This window comes from Sarcophilus harrisii, chromosome 4, assembly GCF_902635505.1.
Source record: "Sarcophilus harrisii chromosome 4, mSarHar1.11, whole genome shotgun sequence".
In the NCBI taxonomy this organism is placed as follows: domain Eukaryota; kingdom Metazoa; phylum Chordata; class Mammalia; order Dasyuromorphia; family Dasyuridae; genus Sarcophilus; species Sarcophilus harrisii.
The window spans coordinates 312,114,281-312,140,200 of NC_045429.1; the positions used below are offsets into that span (position 1 = coordinate 312,114,281).

The 25,920-nt window shown below is 31.8% G+C and overlaps 1 protein-coding gene across 2 annotated transcripts in view; it reads right to left on the reverse strand.

Annotated features, from left to right (window-relative positions):
* LOC100932448 (ATP-binding cassette sub-family A member 10-like) overlaps positions 1-25,920 on the reverse strand; it is a 99,444-nt gene that overhangs the window by 21,488 nt on the left and 52,036 nt on the right. For both annotated transcript variants that reach the window (XM_031965704.1, XM_031965703.1), the window contains 6 exons: positions 24,109-24,275; positions 16,653-16,786; positions 14,917-15,054; positions 12,005-12,112; positions 4,681-4,854; positions 4,072-4,185 (listed from right to left, as the gene is read on the reverse strand). In XM_031965704.1, the coding sequence (XP_031821564.1) occupies positions 4,072-4,185; positions 4,681-4,854; positions 12,005-12,112; positions 14,917-15,054; positions 16,653-16,786; positions 24,109-24,275 (835 nt within the window). The remainder of the gene's footprint in view (positions 1-4,071; positions 4,186-4,680; positions 4,855-12,004; positions 12,113-14,916; positions 15,055-16,652; positions 16,787-24,108; positions 24,276-25,920) is intronic.

Sequence of the window (25,920 nt, forward strand, 5' to 3'; positions counted from 1 at the left end):
AAATGTATGTAGAGCAGTAAAAATAAATCAAAAAAGCAGTTGTTCTCCTATAACCATTTGAGAGTATCTCAGAAAAGATAGGACCTCCAGAAGCTGAGGTTTGCACTTCACTCCAGGCCAATTCTACTGAATCAAGAATCAACAGGCTCTGGGGCAGCTCTGTCAGGGAGCAGCTCAAGCCTCAAGAAATTTCACCTCCTAAATTTTCACTTCACAGCCTCAGGAACCTTCACTTCATGAACTTTTATCTCATAAAGAACAGCAGAAGACTGAGTGAGAAAGATTGAAGAAACCCAACTGTTTCCAGAATCCAGGCCTAGATCTGATGATGTGATTCCCAACCAAATAAAAATGAGTAAGCAAAGAAGAAAGAATCCAATCATAGAGAGATATTTTATTGTAAAAGAAGATCTGGGTTCATATTCAGAGGAAGAGAGGGAGGCTAAAAAAAAAAAAAACTCACTCTTATTTCAAAGAGTAACATTAAATAGTAAACAAGACCAAAAAGAGTTTTAGAATTATTGAAAAAGGAATTAAAAAATAAATAAAGGAGAATAAAGAAAAATTAGGGAAAAATAAAAGCAATCTAAGAAAATTATGAAAAGTTAACCAATTGGAAAGAGGTCTGAAATCTTAAGGAAGAAAATTACTTCTTGAAAATTAGAATTGCGCAAAATAAATCAAATGACTTTATAAGACACCAAGAAATAATAAAACTAGAAAAATTAAAAAGGAATCAGAAATACCTCATTAGAAAAATAATTGATCTGAAGAACAGAATGAGAAGAAACAATAAAAAATTTTTGGACTATTTGAAAGTTATGATAAAAAAGAATCCTGATACAATATTACAAACAATTATTAAGGAAAATTACCCTGAAGTTCTAGAACAAGATGGGGAAGAAGTAATTAAAAAAATCTACTGTTCACCCCTTTAAAAGAGATCCCAGAAAGAAAACTTACTGGGTTATGTAGCCAAGTTTCAAAACTCACAGGTTAAGGAAAAAATATTGAAAGCAACAAGAGAAAAATTAAATGTTGTAGAAAATGTCAGGATTTCATAAGACTTAGCAGCTTCTACTCTAAAAGACTGTAGGCCTTAGACCACTTATTTCAAAGAGCAAAAGAGCTGGGGTTGTACCCAAAAATAACTTATCCAGCAGAGTTGAATATAATCCTAAATGAAAAAAGGAACATTTGGCAAACTGAAAAACAATCAGATATTTGTGACAAAAAGACCAGAACTCAATGAAAAATTCAATATTAAAGATCCAGAAAAAATATAAGGAAAACTTTAGAGTCACATAAAGCACTTATTAAAGTCAAACTATTTATTACACACACACACACACACACACACACACACACACACACTCACCCAAAAATGTTATTAGTATTCTTAAAACTGTTATCATTACTAAGGTAATTTAAAAGAAAGGTTGAGGTTCAGTTGTGTATGAGAGTGTGATTCTAAAAAGCAAAACTGGATAGGAAAAAGCAACAGGGAGCAATTATATTATATAAATGGGGCATGAAAGATAGAACTAAAACAGAAAAAGCAGGTGGGGGTGGAAAGTTAATGTTAGAATCTTACATTCATTTGAGTTAAAGAGGAAACAAGTGTGCATCTGAAAGGCTGTAGAAGTCTGAACATGTAGATAAGTGAGGAAATGGGGAGACAGGGTTGTAGAGGGATTGTTAAAGGAGTTTGTGGATTGGGGTTGAGAAGTAGGGAGAATGGATTGGGAAACTCTTAGAAGGGTGAGTAATATGGAGATTGCAGGAGAGGGGCAGAGAACATAAGGTAACAGAGATAGGGTAAAAAGAAAGTGAGAAAGTAGTGAATAAATAAGATGGAGAAAAATTCACAAATTGTAATTATAACTTTGAATGTGAATGGTATGTTTATTGCAGCTCTCTTTGTGGTGGCAAAGAACTGGAAATTGTAGGGATCCACATCAATTGGGGAATGGATGAATAAGTTATGGCTTATGGTTGTGATTGAAATACTACTGTGCTATAAGAAATGATGAGTTCAGTGGTCTAAGAAAGTAATGGAAAGACTGGCATGAAATTATGAAGAATTAAGTGAACAGAACCAAGAGAACATTGTATACATTAACCCCAATATTATTTTAAGAATGATGTTGAGTCAATAAGTCCTTTTGACTATTATAAATATCAAATTAAAAATAAAGTACATATGTATAAAAATAGTATCTGCATCTAGAAGAAAAAAACTAATAAATAGAAGTATATATAGAATGGTTTTACTTATATATTTCTATTTTTGTCTAATGGTAGTCATCTCTAAGGTGAGGGAAGGGAAGTAGAGAGAAGAATAAAAAAAGAAAAAGAAAAATCTGCATGATAACATTCTTGTATATTTGGAAGTAATAGCAATTTATACATGGTAGATTTGTAGTTTTCTGTGCAAGCATCTTTTTTTTTAAATTATTGTACTAAGGAAATGCTTATTTTGTTTTGTGAATTAAAAAAAAACTTGGAAAAGAAATATATCAGATCATAAAAATCATATATACAATGATTATAATCATATAAATGGAAACAACATAATAAGAGAAATTGGATGCTTTGAAATTAAAATGGCCAAACTTGGTCCCTTGGAAGTGACATAACAGTAGGAGATAATGGATGTAAACATTGTATAATGTCAGACATTTTTTTATATGCTGGCTAGTTTTAAAATTCTTTATTAGAAAAAATAATCTTTTGAAGAGGAAGAGGAATGCAGTGGGAGATTTGGGTGGCACAAAACATAAAATATTAATAAAATTTATTTTTCAAAAAAATTGCTGATAAACTTAGGGGAGAATAGTTACATTTAAGTAATATGATATAGATAAGTGGAAGCAAGGGGAATAGATACTTTTTAAGGCAATTTAACTGAGAAACAGAGAAGAGATTTAGAATGAAATTTGAGTGGATGGTTTGGGTTCAAATGATTCTTTTTGGAGGGTAGGCAAATAGCATATATTTATAGATGGCAGGGAAAGAATTGATAGATATTAGTGTGATTTTAAAGTCTAATCAAGATTAAAAATCATTTAATATTATTTAATAATTTAATTTCACAAAATTGAATATTGTTGATACCTTTGGTACAATTGGAATGTATAGCATTCATATAGTATTTTAAGTTTTGCAAAGTATTTTATGAATATTTTCTTATTTTCTTCTTACAGCCAACCTGAGAAGTGGGTACCATTATCATCTCCATTTTACAGATGAAAAATCCTGGTGAACTGAGGTTTAGTATTTGAACCCAGGTCATTCTACCTTCAGGTCCAACATTCGATCGACTTCCTGCTAGTAAAATAGCATCCCTTTTTTTACACTTGTTCTATTCCTGCTACAATTACAAATAAAGGGATACTTTCCCAAATATTGGAATTAGAGGTAGGAATGATTTGATGTGTTGGGTTTCTATTCATTCTCTATTGTAGAACCAAAGTGAAGTTTATGCAATGTTTTTCAGAGACCTCTGAATATTATTATTGTTGTTCTTCAGTCATGTCCAATTCTTGGTGACCCCATTTAAGGTTTTCTTGGCAGAGATATTAGCATGAGTTGACATTTCCTTCTCTGTCTTATTTTCAGATGAGGAAACTGAAGTAAATAGGGTTACATGACTTGTTCAGGTTCTACAGCTCATTAAGTGTCTAAGATTGGATTTAAACTCTGGAAGATGATTTTTCCTGACCCAGGATCATAACCACCTACCTGCCCTTCTCTAAGTATTCTAACAATTCAAATCATTAAGACAGATTCGTAGATTATATATCAAAATGGAGTCATTTTATACAATTAGATATAAGTAATTTGTATATTTTCAAATGATTGAAGGGGGTGGGGAAGAAATGTCCAAGGATAGATACAGAAAAAGATATAGGCAGAAATAAGCAGACTGTGAACATGATATATAAGTAAATAGCATTTTCCACCATAATTTTAATTCAATCAAAGCTCCTTTGAAGGATAAAACATATTTACCTTTAATTTTACATCAATATTTTAGCACATGAATATTCACTATACATAAATACTTACAATAAAGAAGCAAGTAGACCAGATGCCACTATTTTTTCTTCCTTTTTTAGAAATGAATGAAATCACATATGTGAAGAAGACACTTGAGCCTGCATAACCAATAATACAGATGATCTGGAAGCAAAGGAAATTGCCACTGAGTTCAGATACTTTCCAAGAAATCACCAAATCTTCAAGATTCACAAATTCAGTGATGCATAAAAATTTTTGGATGGTCTTTGATTTATGAGGATATTATAGAATAATATAAAATATTATTTCTCATCAATTCTGGTCAAGTCAACAAGCATTCATTAGGCATATTATGTCCTAGTCCTGGAATACAAATAGGATACAAGTAGAAAGAGAGATAATTTCTGTCTTTAAGGAGCTTATATTCTAAAAGGAAAAGACATTACATAAACAAAGGGAGCTGAAAAGCAGGAAGGGTGATCAAGGGGATGAAAGAAGATACCCTTTGTGGGATATTGCAGAGGAAAATTCAGAGTCAAGATGGATCCTGGAGAGGAATGAAGATATATTTCACCTGGGGACTTTCCTTAAAATAGAGAAAAAGTTCCACACTTTTTGAATAAAGAACTTTTAAGATTAAAAAAAAAAACAACTTACCTCAACAATTAGGATTAAAATGTCCATTGTGTAGAAGCCCCAGTTTATAAAGTATACAATTACAAATATTAAACAAATAATCACGAAATTGAAGGGAATGTCTACCAGTGCTTGCCCACACCAGTATGCTGAAGGGTAAAGGCCTGAAATCCTTAGTTGCATTTGAGCTTTTATCTAGTTTAAGAAAATAAAAGAGGAATTAAGTGAAGTTGAAATGTAAGATTTTTTTAAATTAAATTTCTTTTAAACTTTAAGTTTTTCAAAGCACTTTATGAATATTTTCTCATTTTTTTTTCTCACAAAAAAGGTGGGAGGTGGATGCCATTATTATCCATTATCTGAGCTCCACTCTGAGATGGACTGAAGTTAAGTATTTGAACTTAGGTCTTTCTAGCTCCTAATTTTTTTTTAAATGAAGCAACAAAGCTAAGAATGCATATATTTTTACAAATATTGCAATGAAGGAGTTAAACTATTGAGTTTAAATCAAGGAAAATAAGTTTGTCCTGACAGGTACTATATATTAGTAGGATTTAATGGAATGGAATTTATATTTGAAATATTACCTTGTAAAGGTATTCTCTATTTAAAAGGAATATAATAAATAAAAGGGATGGAGAAACATTATATATTAACTGATTCTAAATTTGTTTCTGAAATATTCTGAAAAATGTTATGGCAGAGTGGATGAAACACCACACTTGGAATAAGTAAATTGTTTTTGTTCAGTTACATCTTAATTTTTCATGACTCTATTTTGGGTTTTTTCTGAAAAAGATATTAGAATGGTTTGCCATTTCCTTCTCCAACTCACTTTACAGATGAGGAAACAGTTAAGTGACTTTCTTAGGTTCCCACAATAGTAAGTTTCTGAGGCCAGATTTGGACTCTGAAAGTGGAGTCTTCTTAACTCTAGAACTGGCACTCTATCTACTATGTTATATAGCTGCCTAGGATTAGTAAAAAAAAAAAAAAAGTTCAAAATCCTACCCAGACTCGATGTATGACCCTGAGAAAGTAATTTAATTTTTTATATACCTCAATTTCATTTTTAAAATGAGGGGATTGGGCTCAACAGTGTATTAAGTCTCTTTTAGTTTTAAATCTCTGAACTATGCCCTTGACAATTTGCAAAATGGAGCAACTGGTTGTTGAAGTTAAAATCATGAGAATCTTGAGGAAACTGACCACTCTAATTCTGAATTAATTAAAGTTAAAGGAAAAGCCAGGCTAATCTGATATGCACCTTAGATTTTAGAAGGACATATTTCCAAACACTCAAAGAAAAGACAGGGAGAATCCTGTGCCCTAAAATATTGCAAATGAAATTGTCTTTAACGGGAATTAAATTTAAAGAATTAAATTCTGATGCTACAAATATAAGCTACTTCTTTGAGGGAAAGTTGTTTAAGAGATAAGTTATTTAAAGAGATTGATGGGGATTGATAGTCAATTTATTGGCCAATTAAGATTTTTTAAACTGTGAAGCAATGAGGCAAGTAACAAAAAATGAATTAAAAAGAATGGCACAGTACTGTAAATGTTAGGATTTAAAGCTGGAAAGTATCCTAGAGGTCATCTTGTCTTACTTTCTTTTTTTAAAAAAGAAAACTTAGGGAGAACTTTCCACCAATGAAGAGGAAATTAGAGAAATAATAAGGAGCTATTTTGCTCAACTTTATGCCAATAAATTTGATAACCTAAGTGAAATGGATGACTACCTCCAAAAATATAGACTTCCCAGACTAACAGAGGAGGAAGTAAATTGCTTGAATAGTCCCATTTCAGAAAAAGAAATAGAACAGGCAATTAAACAACTCCCTAAGAAAAAATCCCTGGGACAGATGGATTTACATGTGAATTTTACCAAACATTTAAAGAACAATTGGCCCCAATGCTATATAAATTATTTGATAAAATAGGGAATGAAGGAGTCCTACCAAATTCCTTCTATGACACAGGCATGGTACTGATACCTAAACCAGGTAGGTTGAAAACAGAGAAAGAAAATTATAGACCAATCTTCCTAATGAATATTGATGCTAAAATCTTAAATAAGATATTAGCAAAAAGACTACAGAAAATCATCTCCAGGATAATACACTATGATCAAGTAGGATTTATACCAGGAATGCAGGGCTGGTTCTGGTTCAATATTAGGAAAACTATCAATATAATTGGCCATGTTAATAACCAAATTAACAAAAACCATATGATCATCTCAATAGATGCAGAAAAAGCATTTGATAAAATCCAACATCCATTCCTATTAAAAACACTTGAGAGTATAGGAAAAAATGGACTTTTCCTTAAAATAATCAGCAGCATCTATTTAAAACCATCATTAAGCATCATATGTAATGGAGACAAACTGCAACCATTCCCAATAAGATCTGGAGTGAAACAAGGTTGCCCACTATCACCGTTACTATTTAATATTGTATTAGAAATGCTAGCTTTAGCAATAAGAGCTGAGAAAGAGATTAAAGGAATAAGAATAGGCAATGAGGAAACCAAATTATCACTCTTTGCCGATGACATGATGGTATACTTAGAGAACCCCAGAGATTCTACTAAAAAGTTATTAGAAATAATCCACAATTTTAGCAAAGTTGCTGGTTATAACATAAACCCACATAAGTCATCAGCATTTTTATATATCACTAACAAAATCCAACAGTCAGAATTACAAAGAGAAATTCCATTTAAAGTAACTACTGATAATATAAAATATTTAGGAATGTATCTGCCAAGGGAAAATCAGAAACTTTATGAGCAAAATTATAGACCACTTTTCACACAAATTAAGTCTGATCTAACCAATTGGAAAAATATTAAGTGCTTTTGGATAGGGCGAGCAAATATAATAAAGAGGACAATATTACTTAAACTAATCTATTTATTTAGCGCTATACCAATCAGACTACCAAAAAACTATTTTAATGACCTAGAAAAAATAACAACAAAATTCATATGGAAAAACAAAAGGTCAAGAATTTCAAGGGAATTAATGAAAAAAAAAATCAAATGAAGGTGGCTTAGCTGTACCAGATCTAAAATTATATTATAGAGCAGCAGTTACCAAAACTATTTGGTATTGGCTAAGGAATAGTTTAGTTGATCAGTGGAATAGGTTAGGTTCGAGGGATAAAACAGTCAACAAATATAGCAACCTAGTCTTTGACAAACCCAAAGACCCCAGCTTTTGGGATAAGAACTTACTGTTTGATAAAAATTGCTGGGAAAATTGGAAACTAATATGGCAGAAACTAGGCATTGATCCACACTTAACACCGTACACCAAGATAAGGTCAAAATGGGTTCATGACCTAGGCATAAAGAATGAAATTATTAATAAATTAGAGGAACACAGGATAGTTTACCTCTCAGACCTGTAGAAGGGGAAGGTCTTTATGACCAAAGAAGAACTAGAGATCATTACTGATCACAAAATAGAAAATTTCGATTATACCAAACTGAAAAGTTTTTGTACAAACAAAACTAATGCAGATAAGATTAGAAGGGAAGCAATAAACTGGGAAAATATTTTTACAGTCAAAGGTTCTGATAAAGTCCTCATTTCCAAAATATATAATTAACTCTAATTTATAAAAAATCAAGCCATTCTCCAATTGAAAAATGGTCAAAGGATATGAACAGACAATTCTTAGATGAAGAAATTGAAACTATTTCTAGTCATATGAAAAGATGCTCCAAGTCATTATTAATCAGAGAAATGTAAATTAAGACAACTCTAAGATACCACTACACACCTGTCAGATTGGCTAAGATGACAGGAAAAAATAATAATGATTATTGGAGGGGATGCGGGAAAACTGGGACATAGATGCATTGTTGGTGGAGTTGTAAACGAATCCAACCATTCTGGAGAGTAGTTTGGAACTATGCTCAAAAAGTTATCAAACTGTGCATACCCTTTGATCCAGCAGTGTTACTACTGGGATTATATCCCAAAGAGATTATAAAGAAGGGAAAGGGACCTGTATGTGCACGAATGTTTGTGGCAGCCCTTTTTGTAGTGGCTAGAAACTGGAAACTGAATGGATGTCCATCAGTTGGAGAATGGCTGAATAAATTGTGGTATATGAATATTATGGAATATTACTGTTCTGTAAGAAATGACCAACAGGATGATTTCAGAAAGGCCTGGAGAGACTTACACGAACTGATGCTGAGTGAAATGAGCAGGACCAGGAGATCATTATATACTTCAACAACAGTACTATATGATGACCAGTTCTGATGGACCAGGCCATCCTCAGCAACGAGATCAACCAAATCATTTCTAATGGAGCAGTAATGAACTGAACTAGCTATGCCCAGAAAAAGAACTCTGGGAGATGACTAAAAACCATTACATTGAATTCCCAATCCCTATATTTATGCACACCTGCATTTTTGATTTCCTTCACAAGCTAATTGTACAATATTTCAGAGTCTGATCCTTTTTGTACAGCAAAATAACGTTTTGGTCATGTATACTTATTGTGTATCTAATTTATATTTTAATGTACTTAACATCTACTGGTCATCCTGCCATCTGGGGGAGGAGGTGGCGGGGTAAGAGGTGAAAAATTGGAACAAGAGGTTTGGCAATTGTCAATACTGTAAAGTTACCCATACATATAACCTCTAAATAAAAGGCTATAAAAAAAAAGATACCTTCCTAAAACTGGAAAAAAAAATAAAAAAATAAAAAAGAAAACTTACACCCAGAAAAATTAAGTGATTTGACTGTACCTCATGAATTAGAGAATAGCAGAACTAGTATTCAAAACCAGATTGTTCTGACTTCAAATATAGTAGAAGTCATTCCCTCCTTGTGTGACTTATACAATCTTAAATTCTAAAATTAAAAATGAAAGATTGATGTCAATAAAGCTAAAGAGAGCATGGGTAGATAGCTCTTATCTTGTTGCTGTTGTGTGTCTTTTGTTCTTTAAGAGGATCATGACATCCGGGAGTTGATGCCATGACATGTGAGTGAAATGGATTTAATTGAGTGAGGACTGTACAAGGTCACCTGCCTCACTTTCTTCAGTGGCCAGATACAGATCAGGATAACTAGAGATGGCCCTGAATGCAATGGGAGCCCTTGGCCTTTTTAAGATAAGGTCTTCTCAGTTCGACTGAGGCTGTACCCATTCAGGGATTATGGTTAAGTATTAATTGAGGCAAAGAATCTCTTCTTTGACCTAGTCAAAAATAAATTTAAGTAAATAAAGAAATCATGGAGGGGAAGACACCATGTCTTAAACCAAAAAACTCTCATGTTCTGTGTATATGAGATGGTAAGCATATAGGTCAATTGTAGTGTTGATCTTTTTTATTGACACTAAGCTTCCCATGAGAACAAAATTTCATTTTTTCAATATTAATATTCTCTTAGAGTTGCTCATGTAGCAGCAAGGCAACAAAGATAACTACTTCTGAGAAACTAAAAATAATTTTGACACAAAAGGCAAGGGGGTGAAGACCTATGTTAGGTCTGAATTGGCTGCAACATACAAATAAGGAAGACATCTGAAGAATGATAGTAAAATCATCTTCAAGAAAACAAAGGGTAGAAGACTTGGGCTGATCCCATCGAAAGAATGAAGGATGATATGTGGAAAGCCAAAGTAGTCCACAAATACCCAAATAATGTCAGGAGAAAGTAAGGAACACCATCAGAAAGTTGGTTAGACTCCCTGTAATAAGCTTTGGGGAAGACTTAAACAAGAGTCTCATCAAATAGATTGACATGAGTAAGTTGTAATATATCATTGGAAAAAAAACTCTTGAACAGATACATGGTACAGTGAATCAAACTGAAGACAGGAAGACTCATCTTCAGATCCAGACTCAGATACTTACTAGTTGTTAGTCACTCAACCCCGGGGCAAATCACCCAACCCAATTTGCCTCAGTTTCCTCATTTGTAAAATCAATTGCTGAAAGAAATGCAAACAATTCTAGTATCTTTGTCAAGAAATTCCAAATAGCGTCACAGTCAGTTATGACTTAATATATGGTACATACTTCCTGAATTGATGAAAATCACCAATATGTTTAAAGGTTTTAAAAAAATCTGCCCCCCAAATTATTGCTACATGCCCAGACAATTTGAATATATTATTGTTCTTATCACAATTGACACCTAAACTGAAAAATTTAACCAAATTTACTACAGATAAACAATAACAACAACAAAAATATAGATAACAATATTCCCTACAAGGTTTTTCATATTTTTCATATTTTTGTGAGTATACTTCTTGTACAGATATCTACAAACTCAACTATGTCTCTGTTCCTTAAGCTTTGAAGATGAGGGATTCATCCATTTTTGCATTCATGACACCAATTAAGTTTCCATTAATTTCCTTTCATTACCTTTCATTTGAGTGGGAGAAGGAAGTTGGGGTTAAATTACTTGTCCAGGGTCACACAACTAGTGTCAAGTGTTTGAGGATGAATTTGAACTCAGGGACTCCTGATTCCAAAGCCAGTATTCTATCCTAGTACCACTTAACTTCCTCTATTTTAATTATACAATCAAATTTTTGGGCCATGAAAATAGTGTAGTAGAAAGAACAGTGAACCTAGAGTCCAAATATGTGACCTGAAACAAGACATTTAATGGGTTGAGATTTCAAATTCATAAAGTGTAAAGTGTAAATAATAATGTCTCTAGTTCCTATCTTCTTAGGTTGCTTCTTTTTTTTTTATAGCAGTGATGATTTTTTTAATGATAATAGATAGCTAAAGTGGATTTTTTACTAATTTATGTCAATTTTTTCATTATGTCTCTTCATTGCTCTCAGTTTCTGACATTGTCCTGTCAATAATACTGCATTTATTTGAAGCAATATACTATTTTTTTTGCATTGTGCTGAAGGAAGGATATTTTCTCCTTTATCCTACTATAATTTTTTCTTTCTTGGCCTTCTCTTTAGTGAATTTGTCTACTTAGGAATTTTGTATGTATGATATTTATTACTTTGATACCTCTCTGACTGTCATCCTGCTCCAAATTGTATCAATCACAATTAATTACTTTACATTTCTTCTACATCAAAACAATATGATGCATAACGGACTCTCTCATTTGTTTCAAGCAATATTAAGTACCCATAAGGGAAAAATATACATAGGAACTGAATTAAATGATATTCATGTTAACATCCAGGGGATGTTCAAGGGGAAAACTGGTGTGTGTGTGTGTGTGTGTGTGTGTGTGTGTGTGTGTGTGTAACAGTTATTAAAGTAGCTACTAAAGTTACTTTATTAAAGTAAGTTTATTTCAATGACTTTTTCTTACTTTGTAATCAATGATGCTACTCATTGCAAAATAAGGAGAAAGACTGGTTGTTGCCATTATCAAGAACAAATCTGCATCTGTTCTCATCATCGAACTGGGCTCAACATTCTGAAAGACAGAAAAGTAAATGCTATAAGCCAAAACAACATAAAAAAGTAAAACAAAAAATGCACAAAAATAAAGTACATTTTCTGCAGTTAATGATGTATTCAAGCTAAAACTGTCAATGTGATCTGTCATCCTAAAGTTATAAAGAACAAAACTCTGGCACGTATAACTGAGCTGGAAAAATCTTTGCAAGTGGGATGACATGTCAGTTGAGCCTAGTTTCAGAGAGATTCACTAGCAAGTTATCTCCATATAGCTCCTTTTCAAGACTTGCTACTAGTTATAGAGGGATTAAAATCTAGATTAGTAGAAAGAGTAACCACTACACACAATACATGGTATTTCAATTTTGCTCAACTCTTCATGACCTCCTCTGGGGTTTTTTTGTTGTTGCAAAGATACTGGAGTGGTTTGCATTTTCTTCTTCAGATTATTTTACAGATGAGGAAATTGAGGCAAACAGGGTTAAGTAACTTTCCCAGAGTCACAAAGTAGTAAGTGTCTGAGGCCAGAGTTGAACTCACAAAGATGAGTCTTCCTGACTTCAAACCCAATAACCATTCTCAATAATCAATGCTTAGAGTACTGAAATATTCTAGAATAGTGGGAGCATTACAGTGCAGGAATGATATCAGAAGATCATAAGCAGAATGAGATCTAGAACAGACTATATCAAATTTGGCCTCCGACATTAGTTGTGGGATTCTGAGCAAATCACAAAACCTCATTTGCCTCAATTTCCTTATCTAGAAAATGAGTTGGAGAAGAAAATAGCAAATTACTCTAGTATTTTTGCCAAGAAAACCCCATATAGAGTCATGAAGAGTCAGACACGAACAAAAATAACTAGACAAGTCTCATCCCCCCATTTTAATTAATTAAAGAAACTAAGAATTATCAAGGTTAAATGATTTGTCCACTGTGACTCAGCAACAAATGGCAGAGCTGAGATTTGAACACAATTCCAATGACTCAGAGTTCTCCTATTTTAAAAAATCTCATAAGAAATCAAGCCATTCTCCAGCTGATAAATGGTCAAAGAATGTGAACAGACAATTTTTGGATGAAGAAAGTGAAACTGTTTCTAGTTATAAGAAAAGGTGCTCCAAATTATTATTGATCAGAGAAATGCAAATTAAGACAACTCTGAGATACCACTACACACCGGTCAGATTGGCTAGAATGACAGGGAAAGATAATGCAGAATGTTGGAGGAGATGTGGGAAAACTGGGACACTGATACATTGTTGGTGTAGTTGTGAATGCATCCAACCAATCTGGAAAGCAATTTGGAACTATGCTGAAAAAGTTATCAAACTGTGCATACTCTTTGATCCAGAAATGTTACTACTGGGCTAATATCCCAAAGAGATCTTAAAGAAGGGAAAGAGACCCATATGTGCAAAAATCTTTGTGGCAGCCCTTTTTATAGTGGCTAGAAACTAAAAATTGAATGGATGTCCATTAGTTGGGAAATGGCTGAATAAATTGTGGTATATGAATGTTATGGAATATTATTGTTCTGTAAGAAATGACCAGCAGGGTCAATAGAGAGAAGGTTGGAGAGACTTACATGAACTGATAGTAAATGAAATGAGTAGAACCAGGAGATCATTATACATGGCAACAACAAGACTATATGATGATCAATCCTGATGGATGTGGCCCTCTTCAACAATGGGATAATCCAAATCAGTTCCAAGTGTTCAGTAAAGAAGAGAATCAGCTACACTCAGATAAAGAACTATGGGAAATGAGTGTGGAATACAATATAGCATTTCCACTCTTTCTGTTATTGTTTGCTTCAATTTTTGTTTTCCTTCTCAGGTTTTTTCTTTCTTTCTAGATCTGATTTTTCTTGTGCAGCAAGATAATTGTATAAATATGTCTACATATATTGTATTTAATATATACTTTAACATATTTAACATGTATTGGACTACCTGTCATCTAGGGGATGGAGTGGGGGGAAAGAGGGGAAAAGTTGGAATAGAAGGTTTTGCAAGAGTCAATGCTGAAAAATTACCCATGCATGTGTCTTGTAAATAAAAAGCATCTTGTAAATAAAAAAATAAAAATAAAATAAAATAAATATAAAAAAGAAAAAATCTCAATTGACTTTATTTCAATATAGAATCAATATTCAGCTTCTCTTAAACTTTTCTAAATCATCCCTCAGATTGTTATTATCATCTCTTTTGCCTTTTTATTTTCTTAATACTATTTAATTTTTCCAAATACTTATAAGGATAATTTTCAAAATTCACCTTTTCAAAATCTTGTGTTCCAAAAATTTTCCCCCTCTCTCCTTCCCTCCCCCCAAAGGCAGCAAACAATCTGATATAAGTTAACATGTGCAATTCTTCTAAACATATTTCCTTATTTGTCATGCTATGCAAGAAAAATCAGATCAAAAGAGAAAAAAAAAACACAAGAAATAGGAGAACAAGCAAACAACAACAAAAAGTTGAAAATACTCTGTTTTGATCCACATCCAGTCTCCATAGTTCTCTTTCTGGATGTGAATGACTCTTTCCATCACAAGCTATTGGAATTGCCTTGAATCTCAACATTGTTGGAAAGAGCCAAGTTTTCAACATTCACCTTTGCAAAACCTTGGATTACAAGTTTTTCTCCCTTTCTCTTTCCCTTTCCCCTCCACAAAACATTAAGACATTTGATATAGGTCAAACATATTCTCATATACACATAAAGAGTGTCAAGCTTCAGTTTTTAGAGAAATTTATTCACTAAAAGTACTCATTCATTAAACATGAATAATAATTGAGACACAACATACTTACAAAAGAAAATAGAGTTTTCTTAATATGAATTTGTTTTGAGGAGTTCAACATTCTAAGTAATCCATTACTAACAATATTCATGAGGACAGGAAAGCATTTGAGTCTCTTGGTGTTACATACAAGAGAAAATCTATAATCCTTAAAAAACAAAACAAGTGTTAGTTCAAAATTATAAGAAAGTCAATATAAGCATTCAAATAGAATATATGCATATTTTAAAAAATTGACAGCATGTTTTAGGCTAGAAGGAAACGATTCTGCAGCCCAAATCTGGATAGTGAGTTAATTTTTTTTTTCATTTTAAAAATGTTAGTATATTTTAAAATATGAAAATATCCTTATCTTATAATCTAGTACAAAAATAGAAGGTGGGCTGAGTTGATCTTTGGATTGCAGCATGTCACCCCATTTTAGAAAATTAGTTTACAAATGTCAAATGACTATGAGGTTCCTAAGCTTCACTGAGTGAGCAGTAATGCCCACTCTACTGTAGAACTTCATTTATCTTAATGTTATGTGTTTCAGTCTTGAAAGATCATATTTTTAAAATAGATTTTACTCATAAAGATTATGTGTGTGTTAAGGGAAGGAGTAACTGGTAATTCTTGAGCCTCAGTCTCATCAGAGTTGATTAAATATAGATAGAGAAATAGATAGATTATATAGATATTTATATACAGAGAAAGAGAGATATCTATCTTACACACACACACACACACACACACACACACACACACACACATTCAACCTGATAAAGAAATCTATCTTATCCAATAATAGAATAGAAAAGGAAAGGAACAAGAGAACATGGTGCAAAGGAGAGGAGATGGAAAAAAAGGGAAGCAGTGATCCGAAATAAAAGAGATAAGAAATCACTGACATTTAGCACAATATCTGGCATATAGTTAGTGTTTAATAGTAATAGCCCCTATAATAACCTTTAGAGAGTTGCCAGGAGGCATAGTAGATAAGAGTTCTAGGATCAGGTCTAGAGTCAAGAAGACCTGAGTTTAAATATAGTTTTAGACACTTATAGTTTTATAATCCTGGGGAAGTAACTTAACCATGTTTGTCTTGTTTTCTCATCTGTAAAATGAGCTGGAAAAGAAAGTGGCAAAACACTTCACTATCTCTGCCAAGAAAAATCCAAATGGGATGATGAAGAATCAAACAGCCTAGATATGACTGAACAGCAACTATAACACTTTATTGTCTCATTTGGTCCTCCCAACAACCCTGGGATATAGGTGCTATTACTATTCTTATTTTACAAATTAGGAAACTAAGGCAGGCAATGATTAAATTACTTATTGAGGGTCATATAGCTAGTGCTTCAGGTAAGTCAGTCAAATCTCCCTGACCTTAAATCCACCAGCTGTTTGCTTTACTAGTAGATGCTTGTTGATGGGTTTTCAGGTTTGTATTTAACATTAATATCAAAACTATAAAAATGTTATCTTTTGTTGAATTGGGAATTTAGGTAATGAAATTAATGGATAGCTTCTACCATAAAATTAAAAAAGTAATTTAGAAAAAAAACCAATTTGCTGAATGGGGTAATTTGTCCACAGAGTGAAGATTGTGAAGAATTTTATATTTGATTGCAAACCAAACTAGTCAATCTTTCTAACTATAAGCATATATGAACTAATGAGAATGGCCTTCTTCCTGATTTATTATACAGAATAATATAAACAACACTTTGATTAAAAAACTGGAAATAGAGACCAACCTACCTCCTTTGCCCCTGATACTATTATAGCTCCACTGTAGGAAAGGTCAGATGTTCCATCTCTTTTTTCAAAGTCATCTACTTCCAGAGCTATATTCTGGTGCTTCAGAGAATTTATAAAATCTTCAATATTAGATTCTAATACATAGTTAAGAAGAGGACACCAGGAAATTATTAAAATGTGGATTTTTGTAAACTCAGTTTTATTCATTCCAAAAAGAATTATTCCATTTATATTTATGATAGCAAAAATGATAGTGCAAGCCTGCAATAGATTCTGCTAAAATGGCATAGGCCAGGTTTCTTATATCAGAAATTTTTAAAAAGTTTTAGTAATGTGAAAAATAATTTATCAAATTGACATTGCAAGCTTCTGAATTATTATGATTTTTCCCATTTAATGCTATTTTATTGTTTCCAAATATATGTAAAGATATTTTTCAACATTTTAAAATTAAGATTTTGAGTTCTAAAATTTTCTTTTCGTCTTCCTCCTCTCTCCTCTACCCAAGACAGCAAGCAATCTGATACACATTATTCATGTATAGTCATATTAAACATATTTCTATATTGTCATGTTGTGGAAGAAGAATCACAGCAAAAGGGGAAAATCATCAGAAAGGTAAAGTAATGAAAATAGTATGCTTCAATCTGTATTCAGACTCTAATCAATTCTGTCTCTGGATATGGATAGCATTTTCTGTCATGAGTGTTTTGGAAATGTCTTAGATCATTGTATAATATGAGTTTTAAAAGAGATTTTCTATTTCCAAGTAATTCATGGAATTAAAATTCCATGTAAAAATCCCCTTATGACCCAATCACTTTTCTAGTAGTGAAATTCAGTCTTTTCAGTTGTCTACTTTTTCCTCCCAACTTGAAGTTTCAGCATTTAGCACATATCAAAATCTCTTCCAAAATACAGATTTGTTTTTTATAATATGAGATCACTTAATATATCTTCAGTTCTGTGAAGGCTTTGCTGAACCACTTTAACTTTTCCTGTAATCCTCTGTATGGGATATATTCTCTCAGAAATCAACACAAATTACAGACACATAATCTCTTATACCTTTCTCCCACAAGCTATCTTTTAGCTAAGGACTATCGATGACTTCTCAGGAGCCCAATTGTTTCAATGGTATTCACAAGAGAATTTTAGAAAAGCCACAGCATGGTGTGTCCACTATAGTGAAATAGTAGAAAGATGTGGAAGAGAATCAAATAAAGTGGACAATCATGTATTGCTTGTGATCTGCATTAGGGGAGAGAAATCTTATGAGATTAAATTAGTGGTGTCCAAAATAGACTCTTTGTATAAGATAACTTACAGATATATGGGAAAAAAATTAGACTTTATATATTTATTTTTTAAAAGTCTAAAATATACAGAAATGAAACTTTATGATTGGGAGCAATCACCAAATGAGGAATGACTAAATAAAACATGATGTATGATAATGTCATGGCATCTGTCTGTGCCATCAATAGCATTTGTTAAGCACCTACTATGTATCAGGCCCTGTCCTAAGCACTACCGATACAAAATAATATGCAAAAAGACATTCTCTGCTTTTAAAGATCTCACTATATAAATGCAAATGATTATATATAAACAAACTATATAAAGAATAAATTGGAAATCATTAATAGAGGTAAGACACCAGATTTCAGAAAGATTTGAAAAAGCTTCTTATAGAAGATGGGATTTTAGTTAAGACTTGAAAGAATCCAGGGATGTCAGGAGGTGGAAATGGAGAAGAAGAACATTCCAGGCATGGGGGAGAGTCAATGAAAACAGAAATGATGAATACAGAAAAGCACAAGATATATGAATTGTTTTAAAATGAAGTGAGCAGAACCAGGATATTGGAATCTATACAAAGTGTTAAGCCATTAGAGTTGATAAAGACAATAATTATATAATTTAGCATGGTTCAATATGATTGATTTGATTTTAGAAGGAGATATTTTGGGCCAGAACTTGACCAAGGACACTTACAACCTTCTCTAAGTCCTTGGAATTCCCCAGTTTCCCACATCAGTGTGTGGATGGCCACTGTTTTGTAAGCACTCTCCGGAGGTGAAATAGTCAAGCCTACTGTGCCTGGAGGCAAGGGATCCATAGGCTGGACAGGAACAGATTTCACCTCTCCAGGGGATATCTCAGTAGTCTCTACTGCATACAACTCTTTTTCCTAATTGCAATCCCCTTTTCCCCTCTGATTGCCCTTTGACTGATTGATTGTACAATCTCCTTCTTCCATCCAATTGCCTTTTGGCTGATTGATCATATCTCACTATTGAATTTTTTTCTCCAGAACATTACTGGAGTCGGAGAGGAATACTCTGGGAGGAAGCCCACAAGCCCTCTCTTTGAGGCAAGAGAGATTCATTGCATCTTCTACCTTGGTGTTGGCTGGAGGCTGAAGAAAGCAGAGGCAGAAGACAAGGACAAAGCTGCAAGAGCTCTTAGAACCAAGTAGAGAGATAGGCCTCTGCGCTAACCGGGCTATATTGAGGGACACAATAAAAGATCTGAACTTTTATCAGCTGGCTGCGATGTTGGGTGATTATTTACTTGTAACTGAAACTAAAGCTGCCTCCAGAAAACCTCCCCGAGAAACCCTCTCCCCCAGAGAGAACTCTCATATTAAAAAAAGAAAAAACACCAACACCAGGAAAATAATATATGCCAAATGTAATGTAATGGTATAATAACTATAACAAGTTCAATGGAGAGAATAATCATGAAAACAAAAGAATCAAAACTGAATGTTTTGAAATTATAATGACCAAGTAAGCTTGACCAAGCAAGGTTCCAAGGAAGATATAGTAAAATATTTTTTCTTACTTCTTTGAAATGATACTTATGGTTGTGGAACACCACATATGATGCTAGAATTTTTTTATATTTGACTAGTTTAGATAAACTTTAAAAAATCTTTTTTATATTTCATTTTATAATTTATTTATTTTAAACTTAAGTGCAAGATAGAACATTTAAATAAAAAATAATAGAAGAAAAAACATTGTCATGTACACAGCCAAACATGAGAGGATTGATTCAATATAAAGCAATATTTTTCCATGTCAAGAAAATCTATATAATATTTACTACAGATTGTTTTCATGGCTATACAGTCTTGCTTTGCTTCCTTTTAGGTTTTCTTTTGTTCTCTGCTGTTCAGTTTAGCCTTTATTTCCCCCCCTTCCTTACCTCCTCAGAGAATGTTATAATTAGTCATGAATATACACATACACAAATACACACATGTAAATATACACATATATGTATATATGCAACATATACATGCACAATCATATTGATAAACATGCACATATGTAAACTACACTATTTTCTATGTTTTTCTAAACCAACCAGCTTATCATTTCCATACACCACAATATTCTAACCCATCATATTCTAATTGAAAGATTGTTTATAAAAGTTTTCCTCCATTTTCTGCATTCCTTCTATTCTTGGCTGAATGTTTTATTTATACCAAAGAATTTTGCATTTAAGTTTAAAAAAAGCCACTCTTAAACTTACATGAACTGATGCTAAATGAAGTGAATAGAACCAAGAGAACATTGCCCACAACAACAAGATTATGCAATGATCAATTCTGATGCATGGTTCTTTTGAAAAATGACAACTGATCTAGAGAGCAGCTTGAGAAAAAATAATATGAAAATATTGGACAGCCTGAAAATTATATTAAATAAAAAGGTTCTTGATATGATGTTAAAAAATTATCAAGGGAAATTGCTCTGTAGTTCTAGAACAAGAAGAACAAAGTAGAAATAGAAATCACTATCTGAATCACCACCTGAAAGAGATCCCAGGAGGAAAACTTACAGAAATATCATAGCCAAGTTTTGAAGTTCCCAGGTTAAGGAGAAAATATTAGAAACAACAAGAATAAAAACAATTTAAATATTGTGAAGCTGCAATAAGAATTACACCAGCAGCTTAATTGAAGAATAATATGTCTTAAAATGCTATATTTTGTAAAGCAAAAGAGATGAAGTAACTTACCTAGCAAAGTTAAGTGGAATCCTGAACAACCCACAACAACAAAATGGATATTTAACAAAATGAAAGACTTTCAGATATTTGTGAGAAAAAGCAGAACTTAAGGGAAAAATTAACATATAACATCAGAAATAAACATAAATACAAATTTTAAGGAACTCAAAAAAGTCTAATAATTTATATCTTATGTATGAAAATATTATTAGTTCTTTTATGATAGTCATTTTTATTTGGGTAGTTCGAAAGAAATGCTTGAGTTGAGCTGAGTATAATAGGGTGATTCTAAAAAAATTAAAATTGTAGGGAAAGATAATTATCATATAAATGAGGTAAAAAAGGAAAAATAAATACACAAAAAAACTAGTAGAGGGAAGAACAGGTCAGAGCTGAAACCTTACTCTCATCTGGAATGTGTTAAAGAGGGAACAATATATGCATACAGAAAAACATAAAATTATATTAAATTTAAAATGAAATAATAGGGTAAGGGAATAGGGTGGGGGAGAGGATAAGGGAGGGATTCTTAGAAGGGTGGATAACTTAAGGAATATAAAGTCAAAGTAGCAGATAGAAGTAAAGTTGAGGAGTTATAGGAGTAGGATGAAAAAGATGAATAGGAAAAACAGGAAGGAGGAAAATACACAAGTAATTATAATTCAGAATGTGAATGGAATGAAGTCACCCATATACAAATGTAAACATAAAACACTTTATAGACAAATAAAGTTAGATCTAAATAATTAAAGTAATGTTTATTGTTCATTGGTAGGTAAGGTTGGTATAATTTTTTTTAATTGACGTTACCTAACAAATCTATTTATATAATGCCACCCCAATTAAATTACTAGAAACATTTTACCAAATTAGAAAAAATAATACAATTCAATTAGAAGAATGGAAGATCAGGAATTTCTAAGAAATCAGGGGAAAAAAGATGTAAAAGAAGCCAATTCAACAGTATCAGATCTTCAGCCATATTACAACAGAGCATTTTTGAAGCATAAAATAAATAATTTTGATTATTTTAAATTAAAATTTTAGTTGTCCTAGATGTTGTCCTTTTTAATTTTTAAAATTTTTCTTTTATCATTTCTTTGTATCTTAGGACATCATTATATTCCCTTTGCCCAATTTTAGTTTTTAGAGAATTATTTTCTTCCTTAAGTTTTTGGTTCTCTATTTCAAGTTGATTAACTTTCTTTTTGTAATTTTCTTGATTTTCTTGGATTTTTCTTTTTTTCCTAATTTTTCCTCAGTGTCTCTTATTGGATTTTAAAATTTTTTAAAAAGTTCTTCTAAGAAGTCTTTTTTTTTTTTTTTTTTTTTTTTTTTTTTTTTTTTTTTTTTTTTTTTTTTTTTTTTTTTTTTTTTTTTTTTTTTTTTTTTTTTTTTTTTTTTTTTTTTTTGCTTGAGACTATTTCACATTTCTCATTGAAAAAGAAGTGGCTTTTTCCTTTTTTAAAAATAATATATTTTTTCAAAATATATACAAAGATAGTTTTCAACATTCCCCTTTGCATACTGAAATTTCCCCCCTCCCTTCACTCCCTTTCCTTCCCTAGACAGCAAGTAATCCAATACATGTTAAATATGTGCAGCACAACAAAAAAGGTGAAAATATTATGATGTGATCCACATTCAGTCTGCAGTCTTCTTTCTGGATGCAGGTGGCTCTCTCCATCACAAGTATATTGAAATTGCCTGAATTACCTCATTCTTGAAAAGAGCTGCATCAGAATTGATCATTGCATAATCTTGTTGTTGCTGTGGGAAATGTTCTCTTGATTCTATTCATTTCACTTAGCAACAGTTCATGTAAGTTTAAGAATGGCTTTTTTAAAACTCCATTACCTTTTGATATGAACCCTGATCTTCCCTATTCCCATCAAAAGTTGGATTCTTTCTCTTTTGCTTGATCATCATCATCATCATCATCATTATCATTATTACCATCATCACTATCATTTGTTTTATTTTATTTTTAAAAGCTATTAGTATGATCAAATGTTAGTCCCAAGGTATGAGGAATTATGCTCCAGTCTTAGAGTCTTCTTTTTGTTATTTTTTGAGGTCTGTCTCCGGCTCCACCTTTCTACTCCTAAAGTGTAGGCTAGAGCCCCTGGTCACAATGTCTTGCAAACGATTTTATTCCTTGCAGCCCCTCTGATAGCTGAAAACTACAGCTGTCCTCTATTTCCTGTAACTGAAATCAGGGATTCTGTTCTTCTGCTGGTACCAACTAACAATAGTTCAGGGATAAATGGTAAACCAAGTGAAGAAATAAACTGAACTAGGAACTGGGCTTTTGTCAGGCTACATCACAAATTGTTAAATTATGATGATGCATATTCAATAACATCACTAAAATATTATCTTATTTCATTAATTGTTGGATCAAAACTTTTATACTACTAATAAAAATTTTTAAATTGTTATTTATTTCACATTTATATCTTATTTAATATTATGTTGGATATTTATAATGTAGATATTTATATAACAGTATATGTGAATATTTCAAATAAATATATGTAATTAATATAAAAATATAGTGGTATTAATTATTTTTAATTAATACATATATATTGGCACAATAGTCTAGCAGCATATGTGTATGTATAATAATAATAAAAATAATAGTAGTAGTAGTAGTAATTGTAGTAGCAACAACTAATATTTATATAGAGCCTACTATGTGCCAGAGACTGTGACAAGCATTCATTTAATTTTCACAACTCAGGATATAGGTGCTATTATTATCCCCATTTTCAGATAAGGAAATTGAGGCAAATAAAATTTAAGCAACATATACAAGTGCAGATATGTTCTTTTTATACACACATGTGTGTAATATATAGATATATATGCATATTATATATATTACATATACATTGTTTAACTAATATATATTCTAAAGCACAAAAAGAGAGGGAACAGTATGAAATAAAGGTGAAATAAATCATGTTAATTCTTAAAATTTGTATATTAGTGATGTAAAAAATCTTCTTAATTAAATGTAACTAAAGAAGAAGCATCACTGTATGGAGAATTGGCCTCAGAGACGGAAAGATCTGGGGCTATTTAACTTCTGTTACATACTGATTTTATGATCTTGAGTGAATTTCTTAACTTTTTGGTGCTTTGAGGTTACAAGACACAGAGAAGATACATAGTTTCATGAGTAGAGAAAACTTTCTCATCAAGATTTCCTGCTGCCAGTGAAATCATACATCCTTTCTCTATATCCTAAATATTTATATATTTTGTTTGTAAATATATACATTTTATTGAAAGAGTAATAATCAAAATGTTTAGACACCTTTGGATTAGATAATAAATCTATTGTCATATTGAGAAATTAGAAAAGATGTTTTTAAATCTAAAAATCATACACTTAAAAATGTTAATGTAATTTCTTCACCTGTATTGTTGAGAATTAATAGGTTGCTGAGGGGAATTTTTGGCTTCTGTCCAGGGGAGAGGAAATATGTATCAGGAGAAAATTCCCAAGAAACAAGAGGATGAAATACTTGAAATACTATTTGGTCAAAAACAACAGGTATCAAAGTAACTGCCAATAATAAAAATCTAGAAAGAAGAAAATATCACATGTAAGTAGTAATTTAGTTTTTCTTTACTTGTCTATCAAGGAAAAATACCTGTATACTCTGCATTTTTTTTCAGAGCTATTAAATGTTTGACAAAGCGTTTTATAAAACTATTCCTTCCACAAAACAAGCTCATGAGTTTTATCTGGAAAAAAAAAAACCTACTCATCTGCACGTTAGTCTCATTCAAACAATTTGATACTTTGAGGATACCAAACTAAATCAGAATTTGATCACTGGCACACACAAACACACACACATACACACAATATTAAAGTCATCCAAAGAAAATAATGATAGGAATGACAATTTGTAATTATTTACAAATAGTTGGAGCCAACTATAACATATAGGTTACAGATTATACTACATTTAGAGGGGTTACAATGGATTGATGAAGAGGAGAGATTTACATATGGCCAGATTAGCTGGACAAATGGTTACATCATTTTGGGAAGCTCAAATTTCTATTCCATTAATCAGTTTTTGATCAGGGGAGATTAATATAAATTGAAGAAAGGCTTTTATTTCAGGTTCCTTTCTTCCTGAAATTGCAAATTATAAAATAGGATTATAAGGAAGCATAGTAGAATTTCAAACTGCCCAAAAGGAACAGAAGTGGGTCCACTCCATGTGGAGAATATCATAATTCTCCTTAATGTATTGTATAAATGCTAACAATGATGATGATTACATCTATTATATAATGTCACTATTGATAAAATACTCTCCTCTCCTCTCACCAACTGTGCATTTTTCCTTTACTTGTTGGGTCACTTGGAATTTTAATCTTTGGAAATTGTGATATTCAACTACTCAGCACTACTGAGGAAAATATTGGTATTAAATTAGACCACTAGACCAGTATAGGAGTGTTAAAAGAACTGCACAATCAAGAGCTGCACAATTTCCTGAAGGTAATGATTTTACTTCTGAACCTTTTCTTGAAGAAAGTATTCATAATTTATAGTCTTTTACTTCTATTTTTCATATTCCTTCTCAGAATCCAGCTTCCAATTTCATTTAACTAATATCATTGACTTAGTTTTAAGATTCTTTACAAATTCTGCATAGAATATCTCAACTTTATCATCATTTGATGTTAACATGGTCTTTTGAATTGCGTTTATCATGAATACTACAATGTAAGAATAACTAAAAATTATATATAGTATAATTATATATGTGTGTATACATATAACTGAATTGTGAGTGCATGATAAAATTAACAACATTCAACTTTTTTACTTAACTCTCTTATTATGAGTTGTGCATTCTCCTTTCATTGAACTATAACTTTTTTATTCTCTGGGGTTCCTTAGTCAAGAGAATATCAACATGAATGCTAAGCATATGATCACAGGATTATAGTCAGAAACAATCTTGAAAAGATATACATTTTTTTTTCAGAAGGAGCCTTGTAGTCATTTAAAAATGTATGATCACAGGATTATAGTCAGAAACAATCTTGAAAAGTTGTACATTTTTTTTTCAGAAAGAATCTTGTAGTCATTTAAAAATGTATCTAAATATAATGCAGTTTATATTCCTCCTTTTACTTGATTTCATACCCATGTCTAGTATTTTTTCAAAATATTGATTGGTGGTTGTCCTTTGTTCTTGAA